Raw genomic sequence first — 13,428 nt, 5'->3', positions numbered from 1 at the left:
GACTCGTTAGCTTAAAGCACCTTCTCTGGAAAAAAATTTATGGCCAGTTTCAAGTTCCAGACAATATTTGGGGGAACTGGGTCTGATGTCTATGTAAGAGATGCTCTCTCTCAGCGATAAACCAGCCACTCAGAAACACAAGGTAGACTTGGTTCCCTGTTGTTCTTGCTCTCATCTGGGTTATGTCTCAAGTCGTTCAGAGTGTCTTAGGTGGCTCTGTCCACTGACTCATGCTTGTGAAATATCTCTGTGGAAGTCACAATCATGTGAAGAGGATCCAAAATCCCCAGCAATGCAGGGTTTCAATGGAAGACATACATATGGGTTCCCCTTGCCTGTCCTGACTGTCTCCCTCCCTTGATCCTCATGAGTCTCATCAATGTCAGATGCCCACTAGGGAATGATCTGTATTCTAAGGCTGGACAGTGGTGTCAGGAGCCCCTGTTCTTCTGACATCCATTTAACTACACACTCAACCCTATGCATCCTTCAGTGTTGCACAGTCTCCCCCATAAACCTTTTATCTTCCTTACATCCTGCACGTGTCTATTGCCATAGAGCACACCCACCATTGCTGCCCAAGCTCGTTGTTTTTATGCCTGGACTTGGTCTTTCTTGGTGACCCTTGGTTTTCTCCAGCAGAATACAGCATGCTGGACTGACCTGGGATCCTAGTGCTCCATGCTCCTGTTGAAAACCTCCCTTTCACCATAATATCTTGATGCTCATCTCTTGACCAACCTCTCTGTCTTATCTCCAAGTCCTGTCCATCACCAGCAGGCACTCCTTTCTCTTCGTTGTATCGCTGGAGGAGAGAACCCCTGGAGCGCATTTGGATGGCTTTCTACCTACAAAACCATAAGGATCATTGGGAGCCTTCCCTATTTTCACTAGGATGTCTGGGAATTTAAGATTCTCCTAATAACCCCATCCTCCTCCTGCTGAGAAGTGTGGATCACACAGTTATAGAATTGCTGAGAGTCGGTTACCCAGCAAATGGACCATGGGCTATAACTCTAGAAGACATGACCTTGGCTTTATTTCCACATGGCATATTGTGGCAGTGTTCAAGCCCAGCGCTCAGGAGGCTTAAGCACATCTTTGCCAGAAAATACAATGAGAGACCCATGAAAGAGTAGCTGGAGCTGGAGAAAGTCACACTAAGGAGATGTGCAAACACTGCCAGGGTGTGGAGTCCCCTAAGGTACACCCACGATCAGTCACTGATAGCCCAGGATTTTACACTTTCTTCATTTCAGCAAGTAACTTATTGATTGTGAGCAGTGTGTTTTCTTGAGCTTTTCTGGGCGTAGCAGATAGTTAAGTAAGAAAGCGTTGGCACCTGTGCTTGTGTTTAACAAGCAGAGGGCGAGAAGGAAAAAGAAGTTGAGTATCTAATACTAGATCAGCAATGGATAATTTGGGTTACGGGAAAGTGTTGTGAATAGGATAATATGGGAAGTGGGACCTGCAGGACTCCTTAAGTAGTGTGGTCATGGGATGTGGCTTCAAAGATGTGACCAGAGCTGGGACTCTAATCATGGAAAGGAGTTTGCTTTCTGAAAATCTGGGAAGGGGGCTTCTAAGGTGTTGGAACATGAAGAGCAGAATCCCTGCACTGGGTAACAGCCCCATGCTGAATGTGTGTCCTGGTAGGTGGGGCACAGCAAACTATGTCCCAGGTGAACCTTGGGCAGGTGACCTGGGACCTCACCATTCAGGGCCTCAGGCGTCATTGTGGGTGGATATTAGCCATAAGTGTGGGGAGGCAATGCCAGAGGGCTTATTTGGGGATGGAATTCTTTCAGTTAAATCATGAAAGGTGCTATCCAGTGAATGGGTTTAAGTCCCATAGGGGGGATGGGGGAACTATAAGGAAGAGCATTCTGGAGCTAGGCTAGACACAGTGGTGAACTGAGGCATGGCAGTGGCAGTCAGCTGCTCCTCTCACAGGAAGTGATTACTGAGCTTGTCCTCCTCGTCAGGTACTGTTCTGGGATCGTGGAGCTACAGGAGACAAATTCATTGTCTGTCCTGGTAGGCCTCCAGTAAAGTGAGTGAGACAGAAGCAAAATCACCAATGCCACAATTATATTTCATGTAACAGATGGTTTATTGCTTCGCAAAGATTGTGGTCCAGACATGCCAGAGACGAGGTGGCTTAAGCGATCACACCACATTTTCTAAGAGCCCTTGTGGATAGGAATTCAAGGTTAAGGTGTTGAAAAATTAACTTCGGAGACATTATCCTAGGCTGGCAAATTTTTCCGCAGTGAAACCTCTCGTGGTCTTTTCTCTCTGTGTAAAAGTCCTTGGTGTCTTTTTGTGTGTCTGGATCTCCTCTTCCTGAAACTACACTAGTTGGATTAGATCAGGGGCTACCCATCAGCCTCATTTTGGCTTAATTCGTTCTAATGAAGCAGTATTACTAGATACAGACACATTCTGTGTTTGAGTTTCCAGGAGATAGCGGCGCTATGGAGAAACACAGACCTTGGTAAAGTAGTGGCCAGGCAGGTACTGCATTCGGGGACTGGAAGGAACTATCTTATTAGACAGATGCCCCAAAGATGGTGGCTTCCACATCTCTGAGTATTCCTTCCACGTCTGAGGTAGTACCCACAGGCCTTGGAGCTGCTCATGGGATTCCACGTCTTCTCACCTCTGCGCCTCCTGGGCAGCCGGCTGCACTGCTGTGTTTTCCCCAAATCCTCAGCCTCAGAATTAATTTTACTCAGAAGTTTGCAAGATTTTAACTATACTGAAAAAAAAATATTTCCTTATGTCTTCAATTTTTTATGAGTCTCTGCTTCTGTCCTTCAAAACATTTTTCTATTGACATAGGACCATAGTTTATCAATAAAGGATTCAATTAATTATTCTAAAAGTTGTGGACAGAGGAATCAGGACTGATTTGCAATCTTATCCTCTTTCCCATTGAAGCTGGCTTTAACTGTTTTCCTCAAAGCTTTCAAAACAGTGACCAAAAGTCAGGCATAATCCTCCAAAGAAATTATTTTCTTTTACCATGGAGAGCGTCTCACCCATATTTTAGAGCCCATTTAACTTGCTGTTGTTGTGATTCAGAATTATTTTGTGGCTATCATCCTCTGCTAGATCTTGGTGCCAGCCCTTAGCAGGGCCACCGCAGTTAAAGCTTCGATGAATGTCAGCACACTGTTCCGCTCAGCTTCAAACTTTCTAACTCCCAAGTTGACTTTTAGATTTCTTTTTTTTTCGAACCTATTTTTCCCCCTATCATGGGGCCATGTCTCTCAGCCCACAGAGCAACTGCAACACGCTTCTAATGTATGTAGGAGCCTTCACTTCAATTGTGTGGCCTCCTGCTGAGCATTGTCAGGTTTAAAGAGCGAGATAAAGGGCACAATAATATGTCTTCAGATGCTGCACTGACATCTGCAGGAGTTTAAATGTCACCGGCATCAAGGCATTTTGCCCCAAATGCACAGTCGGTTTCCTCTTAACCCTGTTCAGCTGGATCCCATTTTAAGGGGGACTCAGTCTCAGTGAGTAGTCAGGGGGGTGCTACAAGCCTAGCAAATGGCTTCTTGGAGGACCCAGGGATACCTGTGTCTGACTGAAGGTTGGCGAGTTGACGTTGGCACAATCATTTCATCCCCCAAAGTGCGGAGGCAGAGGGAAGGTAATGATGGAAAGAGTGGCTGGAGAGGAGCCTGGAGTTGGGGGTGAAGGGAGGGTCAGAGAAGCCAGGAGCCCCAAGAAGACCAAATGCAAGGAAGATCCTACCCAAAAGATACTGATCATGAGTCAGGGGTGATCCAGGGCTTATCCAGAGGAGAGATGAGAGGGAGGAGAACTGTGGGGAGACTGCACAATGAGAAGATCATTGAGGAAAGTCCCTGCAGTTTAGTGGTTCCCACAGTGTGTGGAGGGGGCAGACTCACTGCTGGATTTAGGGGCTCAGATAGGGTACCACTGGCCATCAGGAATTGTTCCAAGTGACTGAACAGAAGAGCAAGTTATGAGAGGCCACAAATTGGTGGGACCAGAGTACTGATGAGTTTGGCTAAGACTGAACGGTGTTTTCATCAAACGTACTCAAGATTGTACGGGAAGGGACTTCACATAAAATGCAGACTGTTTATTCTTCTGGAGAAATCAGATGATTGACAGCTCTGAACAAAATACTCCCACCTCCACCCCCCTCCCTGCAGCCCTTTCAATGTGGTATGAGGTCCTTTAAGTTCCCCTCCGTATCCACCATTTCGCAGCAATTTGCCAACATCGGAACTGGCACTAAATACCAGTCCTCACTCTGCTTGCAACATTTTTTTTCTTTATTTTGTGGAAATGTCTCTCCAAAATGGAGGATGAAAAATGGAGCAAGAAGGCGGTGTTTTTTTGTTAGTTTTGATTTACAGTGGAGCCGCTTTCTTCATTTGCGGAGCGGTCTGGTTGCTGGGAGGGTTTGGGTTTGATGTCCTTGCTGTAAATCAGAATCATCCGTGTTTCCTGAGACCGTGAACACCCGTGGACATTCCACATCTGCATTCTGAATTGGGAAGGGAGGGAGGAGATGAAATAATGAAAGACAAGAATGGAACTCTGTGGCTGAGAAGGGAGAAGGGGGAGGAGTCAGAAACCTGCAAAAAACCTGCAAAAGGGAACTGTCTCTAAGTGTCTGTCTCCTGGAACTTAACCACTTGCCCCATGACCCAAAGGAGAAGAGGAAGGCGACCTTTGTAAAACTCAACAGGATGACTAGATTTTGGAGCCTAGACACTCCCTGCCTATATAGCCTAGACACTCCCTTCCCTTTTGAAACTGGAGTAGAAACAGACCTACAAGGTTTGTTCCATTTGTAATTATTCAGCCATAGAGAAGGCTGCACTTCCGGGTTCTAAAGGCAGGCACGTGTGGTTAGACCCTCCGGGTTCTTTTTGGGCCCCGAGTGACCCAATGGCGCGCATGCGTGGTTACATCCACATAGGACTCAGCTAAACCCTTGCGCGCATGTGTGAGTCACCTGTCACCTACCTCATCAGTGTGACGTAGTCACGCCAAGCCCCTGTGCGCATGTGTGGGGCAGACTTTAAAAGCTGTACCTCAATCTCCAGGCCTGTGCACACTGAAACTCCTAAGCGGATTTGTTGGCGTTCCTTGTCTCCTTCTCACTCGCGCCCAGGTAATTTCACCATTCCTAGCTGAAGCCCCGAGAGTTCCAAATTCGCTCCCCAGAATTATTCAGGAGAGCCAAAGGAGAACAATTGGAAGCAACCAGAGCAGCATGACACTTGTCACATTGGTAGATGGAGACGACCTGCAGAAGCGGTCTCATCTGGGGCTTGCACCCATGACACTTTAGCCACAGGGCTCTGACAGTAGCATGTGGGGGTATCTGAACTCTTGTCAGCTGGTTTAAAGACCAGAGCAGATGGTACATACTTTCTCACAGCCAGTGTCCTCAATCACACTGAAGTCCCTGGGTTTGGGGAGACTCTTACAGGAAGTGGCACATTTTGGTAGACAAGACAGGTCAAAACATCCACAGGGGAAAGGAGCATGGACAGGGTCCCTTGTAAAATATTTGGGAGCAAAACAACAAGCCAGGAAAGTCATTACAGTCCACCCTGAAGGTCCTTTCTCTGCACTCTGAGGCCTGTCCAATGACACCGTCTTCCATTTCAAGGTCAAGAAGGCAAGAGAGGGACTAGTTCAAAATGGAGTTTGGGGCTCAGCTGGGGCTGAATTCTTTGTTTCTCTCTGTGAAGCTCTGTCACTTTGGTAACTGTTCTAGTCTCATCTCTGTTGTACGATAAAATACCTGATTTAAAAAAAAAACAACTTAGGAGAAAAGAATTTATTTGGCTTAAAATACCAGGTTACACTCTATCATAGTCGGGAACACAAAGCAAGAGGAGCTTGAAGCAGATACATTCACAGTCAAGAATAGAAGGAAATGCATGCACACGTTCTTGCTTGCTTACTTATTTATTCTCAGCTCAATTTCTCCAGTGACAAAATTTAGGGTCCCCTGCCTAGGAAATGGCACCCTACCGATGCTCTGCTCTATCTTCCAATATCAATTAACTTAATTCCCCTACCAGAAAGGGGAACACTTATTTTCCGCTGATGGGAATGCAAACTGGAACAACCACTATGTGGAGGAAAATCCAAACTCAGAAGATGGAAATAGATCTACCACAGGATCCAGCTACACCACTCTTGAGAATATACCCAAAAGACTCTGTATGTCAGCATAGAGGATAGAGGGAGTTGCTCCTTCATGCTCATTGCTGCCCTATTTAAAATAACTAGTAAATGGAAAGGGCCTTACATATCCATCAACTGACAAATGGATACTGTACATGTGGCAATTTTGCACAATGGAATATTAAACCTTTGAGAAAAATGAACTTGTGAAACATTAAGCTGTTAAAAATGAAATTAGGAAATTCTTGGATAAAAGGATGAGGCTGGAAACAATGATTCTGAGTGAGATAACCCAATTCCGGAAAAACAAACATCACATATTTTCTCTCCTTTGTAAATACTACCTTTGAGTCAGATTATGAGTGTGTTTTGTCTGGAATACCCACAGAGATTAGGAAATTAATAAGGAGCCATGGGAGGAGGGGAGCTTTCCTGGGAGAGGAGATAGACCGCAGTACTGTGGAGGATTAAAAAGGAGTAACGGAGCCAGAAGGGCTAAATTTGGGTGGTGCATGGGAGGACAGTGTAGTATAATTTTTGTTTGGGTCACCAGCTCATAAATAATGATGCAGAGACTTATTAATTATGAAAGCTCAGCTTTATCTAAGGCTTGTCCCACTAGCTCTTATAACTTAGCTCATTTTTTTTCAAATTAATCTACATCCTACCATGTGGCTTTTATCTCTATCCTCCTATTCTGTGTGTCCAACTCGTTCAGCGTCTGGCGTGCTTCTCTGCCTCTCTTCTTCCCAGAGTCCTCTCTGTGCCTGGAAGTCCCACCCATATCTCCTGCCTAGCTATTGGTCATTAATTCTTTATTAAATCAATCAGAAGGTGCCTTGGTAAAGACATATCTTTTTTTTGTTTGTTTTTGTTTTTCGAGACAAGGTTTCTCTGTGGTTTTGGAGCCTGTCCTGGAACTAGCTCTTGTAGACCAGGCTGGTCTCGAACTCACAGAGATCCGCCTGCCTCTGCCTCCCGAGTGCTGGGATTAAAGGCGTGCGCCACCACTACCCGGCTCTAAAGACACATCTTTAAAGTGTACAAAGAAATTATTCTACAACAGGACAATATAGAGGAGAGAATATGGGGAGGGAAACTTAACAGTGAAGGCCTTTTGAGAAAGTCCTGTGGAAACCTACTACTCTAGGAGCTTTCTAAAATATGTACTGAAGCATAAAATAAAAGAATTTTAAGAGTTGCCCTGCAAGAGGAGGATAATGCCCCAGCTAGAGACCACATGTTAGTAAATAAAATTCCCAGTAACAGAAAAGGGCTACCTCTTTTTGAGTTGTTGGCCAACAGGGTCCCATAGACCCCACTAAGCATTATAGGCTGTTGTCAATATTGTTGTTTACCTTCCAGAACTTAGTGATAGGATTATATTTTTTAAGATTCTACATACTTCAAAATGAAGCTGGTATTGACGTAGAAGCTTTTACAGTGCTGGAAAGTGCTATGTGGACACAGGAGGAAAAATTAATTAAAACAAAGTAATAAAAACAGAAAAAATTTTAAAAGTAGTTACCAGTTTTGCACAGCTTCAGACCTTGAATGCTATAACAGCAAGTGGCATGAGAAGATATGCCTGTTGGTACAATTGTCATGAGAGCACCCAATCACGTTCTTATGGTACAGTTTCATGGAACCCATGCCTGACATCATTAATAGGGACAAGAACTTGTGACTAGATAGGTCATGGGACCTAGAGGATGACCTCGTTGCACTATTCTGCTAAATGAACATATAGTATGAAAATAACTACTGCTGACTTATTGCTATAGACCAGTGCATCTCAACCACCATCAGAGAAGCTTCTCCTTGCAGCAGACAGCAATGACCACAAAGACTCAACTGGCCAATGTACAGAAAATAAGAGATGCTGAGGTGCCCCGCCCTAAATGGAACATACATACCATCACGCTCTTCCCACAAGGCTCAGGCATCATTGTGGAAGAGGGGATGAAAAGAATGTAAGAGCCAGAGACCATGGAGAACATCAAGGAAATGGTGTTTCCTAGACACAGCAGGACCGTTTCACTTACGAATTCTTACTAATAGCAGGAGCAGACCCAAGATCTGTGTGAGCTCATTCAAATAAAATGCCAAGATAAAGTCAGGGGGTGGTATGAAATCCTACCACTAGCTTAGGAACTGTTAGCATTTAGTAGATGTGGGAAGAGAGAGGGTCAATTTTATTTAATGCTGTGACCATGTAGGTGGACTACATTCTAGGGAAGACTTTATTCCATAAAGATGGGCAAATTCAACTGCACTTAATATAGAGAGGGTAGGGGCGGCAGATGCAGGGCAGAGTGAAGAGCATGGAGGAGTTGGTGATGAATGATGAATATGATTAAAGTATGTTGTAGGAAATTAACATAAAATTAACAAAAATATTACTTTAGAAAATGATAATCCCCATAGACATGGCTAGAGATGAACCCAAAGTAGGGCGTCCTTCCTCTTTGAGGTCCTCTTTCCAGGTGATTCTGAGTTATGTCAAGTTGACAATTACAGTTAGCTGTCACAACAATCTCGAGCTTGCTGATGCTAATTCCTACTTTTCACCATCTGCTTCACAGGGATACCATGAAATTAGAATAGATAAAACATGTAAAGTGTTTTGCTGGCTGTTTTGATGTCAACTTGAGACAAGATACAGTCATTTTAAAAGGAAGGAATCTCAGTTGAGAAAATGCTCCCACCAGATCGGCCTCTGGAATAACCTGTGGGGCATGGTAGGAGAGTTTTCCTGATTCATTATTGATGTAGAAGGGCCTAGCCCATTACTGGTGGTGCCACTCCTAGGGAGGTGGTTCTGGATGGTATAAGAAAACAGGCTGAGCAAGCCACAGAGAGCAACCCAGTAGGCAGTCTTCCTCCACGCTCACTTCTGTAGTTCTACCACCATGTGTCTATCCCGAGTTCCTGTCCTGACTTTCCCGGATGATGAACTACAAACTGTGAGATTAATTAAGCCCTCCCCTCCCCAAGCTGTTTGTAGTAGTTTACCAAGGCAACAGAAACCTCAACTAAGACTCCTACTTAGCACTAAGTGTTTAGTAAGTGTTATTCTTCCTATTTTTCTTGATGTCTTTGGTATTATATGGCCCCTCCGTTTAACCCTACCTGGGATAAGGAATCTGAGGCCAGCTTATCACTGATTTTATTGATGCTCATAGAGAATCTTCAATGGATTTAATGACAAAGCTCATTCCTCTTGTCGTTAGTGATCAGCTAATGGAAACCAGATATTGCTGTTTTGTTGGGAACTTGTATAGAGGAACACTTGGCCCCACAAACAAGGAAAGAGATGAACACAAGCTATCTAACATGAAACCCAGGCGGATCCCAGGGCTCATGATCCACCGCATGCTGGTTTTGTTTGAAAATCGTGTTGTGCTCAATCCCCAGAATCCGTGTTCTATATCCTACCCATGCTTAAGAGACGCCACAGCGTAAAGCTGAGAATGTCAACTATGCACCTTTGTGAACATGGGTGGGTTTCTGGAATTCATTGGAGCAGTTGCGCTGTATTGAGTAAATTCTGGATGCTGAGCATGGTACCTATCCCATGGAAGTATTCAGTAAACGAAAGATCTTATACTTTCTTTCTAATTTCTTCCTACTATATTCTTTGTCCTTATCCATGGCCATCATTAGCATCTTCACCAGAAGCAAGGGAGGAGCTTTGGGTTCTATGATTCTGCCTTTAACCTATTGTCACTCCCAGGGACAACATTCACTTAGGACTATTTTAGAGATGTGTGGACCAAGTTGTCATAGGAACTTTGAGGGTCTCATAGGATAGGATTCACATCTTGGCACCCTGTTTTCTGGATGCCCAACTGTGCCAAACCATGCAATGCTCAGAGTCTTAGTTTTGTGATCTTTGAACTGAAGATGCTCTCCTGTCTACTCCATAGATCATGAGGCTTAAATGAGACAGTATATGGAATTCACAGTATAGGTCTCACTCCGCAGTGGTCCGTCAACTCTTTTCTGAGCCTAGCATCTTCTCAGGAACACGCCTATCCTGGACTGCTGTCCCTGATGGAGAAGTGGTGTGGGAAGCTGCATCCTGTCCTCATGTGTTCTTTGGTTTTCTCTCTTAGGAAAAGCACCTCATTTCCTGCGACTCCAGAACGTTGAGGTGAACGTTGGGCAGAACGCCACGTTTCAGTGCATTGCTGGTGGGAAGTGGTCTCAGCACGACAAGCTTTGGCTTCAGGTAAGAGTGAGAGAGAATCTTGTTCACATGTTCCCTGCCCTTGCAAGGAAGAACATATATTCTTCAAAGAGGGGTGGGGTGAGGGAGGGTTATCATTTTAAAAGATTCCTGCTCCTTGGCTATTGCTCTCCACCTGTGCTTTTGTGAAAACTTATCTACTGTTCCACTATATTGACATTTTATAGATGGAGAAGCTGATAACAATGTCAAAATTCCAGGTCTAGAATTTGTGAATATGACCCCCCTGCAACTACCACAAAGTACTCTCTGATAAAGTTTGTTATTAAAGCTACACTTAGAAAGTCCAAGACGAACTGAATATTTTAGGATCTGGGTTTGTGACGTCCTTAACAAAAAGGTACTTGGATATCTTCATGAAAGAGTTACTCTTTTCTTAGAAAAGGCTCCTGGGATGATCAGATTGTTCTCTGGCTAAATGAGCCCATCACTGAGTAGAGTCCATCAGGACAGTGCTTTAATCGTGGATCCACTTGCCTTGCCTTTCTGCTCATCAATCCTACTTCCCTAGCTAGATGAGAGACCGTCTCGGGGTAGAGTACAAAGCCAGAGGATGGGACCAAGAATGAGAGCACTCATGGTGATGTCACTGTCATGCTCCTGTCTCTGTGGACACAAGTACAAAGGTCCGAGGGAGCACAGAAGGTAGAGCAGAGCTAAGCCTCTCCCTGCAGTATCCATGAGGCCATCTTTATCATCTCTCTCTCTCTCTGCATGCACGCGCGCACGCGCGCGCGCACACACACACACACACACTTCTTTTTTTGCAATGTCTTGCTATATAACCCAGGCTGGCCCAAAACTTTTTATCTTTCCTACTCAGCCCTTCAAGTGAGCCACCATTCCCAACTTCCATTTAATATAAATTTTTTTTCAAAGAACTCTACTGAAGATAGTTGAGATGTAATATTTAAGGCATACAACTTGACAAATTTAATGTATTTGTGTGTGAATCGTTTCATAATCGAGTTAATGAATATTGGTGTCACCTTCCAAGGTGTCCTTGTCTCCATTTTTAATCTCTCCCTGCCCCAGTGCGGAATAAAGAACCAACGGTGTCTTCTCAAACTATGTATTGGTTTACTTGTTCTACAATTTTGTGTCAACATCAGGTTTGGGGGAATGGGTCAGTGGATGAGGCCGTGCTGTGTGTGAGGACTGGAGTTCAGATTCCCAGAATGCATGAAAATTCCTATGTGGTAGCATGGCATCTAATCCAAGTGTGCCTGTGGTGAGACAGGAGCATCCCTGAAGGCTTATGAGCCAGCTAGCCTGGTGAATGCACATGGACACAAGAGGCGGACCTGTTAAGAGCAAGGCTCCCAGCAAATATATAAAGTTGCAGTGAGGCTAGGCAACCACGCTCTTATTAAGGCTGCAGTAATGCAGTAGGACAAAAGGGTATCAAAGCAGCCAACAGAGTCAGAGACTGCCCCTGCTCCCACTGTTATTTGCTAAGAAGAATCTGCTACAAACATTAATATGCTATGTGTGTGTGTATTATGTATGTACGTATGTGTATGGATGTGTTATTCTTTCATTGCTCCTTGGTAAATGTCTAGTAGTGAAATGACCAGGTCTTCTGTAGATTTGAGTTTACTTTCCAAAGAACCAGGAGCTATTTCCAAACATGGCGTTGCCCTTGTCTCCCATCCTCACCAACAGCTGCTGTAGTCAGTCTTTTCAATTCAAGTAGTTGTTTGTTTGTACCTCAGTGTATTGGAAAGTTTGTCTCCCCAGTGACCAACGATGTTTAACGATTCTTCGTGTGCTCATCGGCCCAGGCGGATTCTATACATTTTAATGGCAGTTTATACTGTTGCCTTTCTTCTTACATTTGAACCTTTTTTTTTCCTACAGTTGAAAACTCCCTGGGCAACAAAGCCCATCTTAGGCACTAACAATTTCCCCTTGACGCTTCTGTCCTCCTTCTGTGTCACTCCATATGAAGTAGCACTATTGACTTTTCCCATCATAATTAGAGTTAACGCACATTTTGCTCCGGAGAAGCACTGTCATTTCAATGGCATTGATTCCACTGGGTCATGAGAATGAGGGAAGGGCAATCACGGTATCTTCAGAAACTTTATTTGGGTATTCCAATTATTGTAAGGTCAGTATCGCTGCAGTTCTGACTTGTGTGTAGGAAGCCTCAGGTGTGTAAACAGAAGATATTAACGCAGAGCACAGCAGAAGTGTATTTAGAAAACAGACGGGAACACACATCGTGGAGCTCTTACACATCTTATTCATTTCAGCGTTTTTCAGGTGGCTTCCAATAGGGTACAGAGCAAGACAAGATCGTGCAAACTAAAAGCAAGGCACCACGAGGCAGGAAGAACACAAGAGAGCTACTTCTCAGGCTATGACTGTATTTGCGCATTCCCGCTGCTGGCTCTCGGGTCGCGAGTGGGATGCCCGAGCACCACAGGCACCAGTGGGATAAAGAAAGCTTGTCAGACATACAGTTTACAATGTCTGCGAGATAAACACAAACCAATTGCTCAGGAAAATTCTAACTGTTGTTCACACAGAGGCCAGACAGAAATAGCTCCCGGGGGCCCTCATAAAGCTGAGCCTGTGTGATGCAATGAACAGCGTCCCTCACCACAGTCCTATTGAGGGTACACAAGTGGCTTCTGTGGGTCTGCTTCCCATCATAATAACACTCTGTGTGGAAGCAGGCTTAGGAGGGGGAGGGGAATGGGGGGGCACAGCTCGAGCAGGGGTCCTCAGCTTTCTACTAATCTATCTCTACCCGGGGAGGCTTTAAACTTAACGCAGTGAATGGATAGATACAATAACTACCCCTGTAAGGAAGGCTCCTTGGGTATTGGCTCCCTCCTCTATATTTTAGGGAATATTAGGAAGGAGGGCTTAAATACTGGGCTTCTGCCAAAGGCCCGTGTTGACTAGTGAAGTTCCAGGCATGCGTGCAACATTATGATTGGAAGCTATTGAACAGGGCAAGCACAGGGAAA

At 44.7% G+C, this 13,428-nt stretch overlaps 1 protein-coding gene across 13 annotated transcripts in view; it reads left to right on the top strand.

Moving 5' to 3' along the window:
* The window catches only part of Ptprt (protein tyrosine phosphatase receptor type T), a 1,058,455-nt gene that overhangs the window by 362,435 nt on the left and 682,592 nt on the right, over nt 1-13,428 (top strand). For all 13 annotated transcript variants that reach the window (XM_075962946.1, XM_075962941.1, XM_075962945.1 and 10 more), the window contains exon 5: nt 10,314-10,429. In XM_075962946.1, coding sequence (XP_075819061.1) covers nt 10,314-10,429 — 116 coding nt within the window. The remainder of the gene's footprint in view (nt 1-10,313; nt 10,430-13,428) is intronic.

Source organism: Microtus pennsylvanicus, chromosome 2, assembly GCF_037038515.1.
Source record: "Microtus pennsylvanicus isolate mMicPen1 chromosome 2, mMicPen1.hap1, whole genome shotgun sequence".
Taxonomy (NCBI): Eukaryota; Metazoa; Chordata; class Mammalia; order Rodentia; family Cricetidae; genus Microtus; species Microtus pennsylvanicus.
Note: the sequence above shows the minus strand (reverse complement) of the source record. Positions and strands in the feature narration are given on the sequence as shown.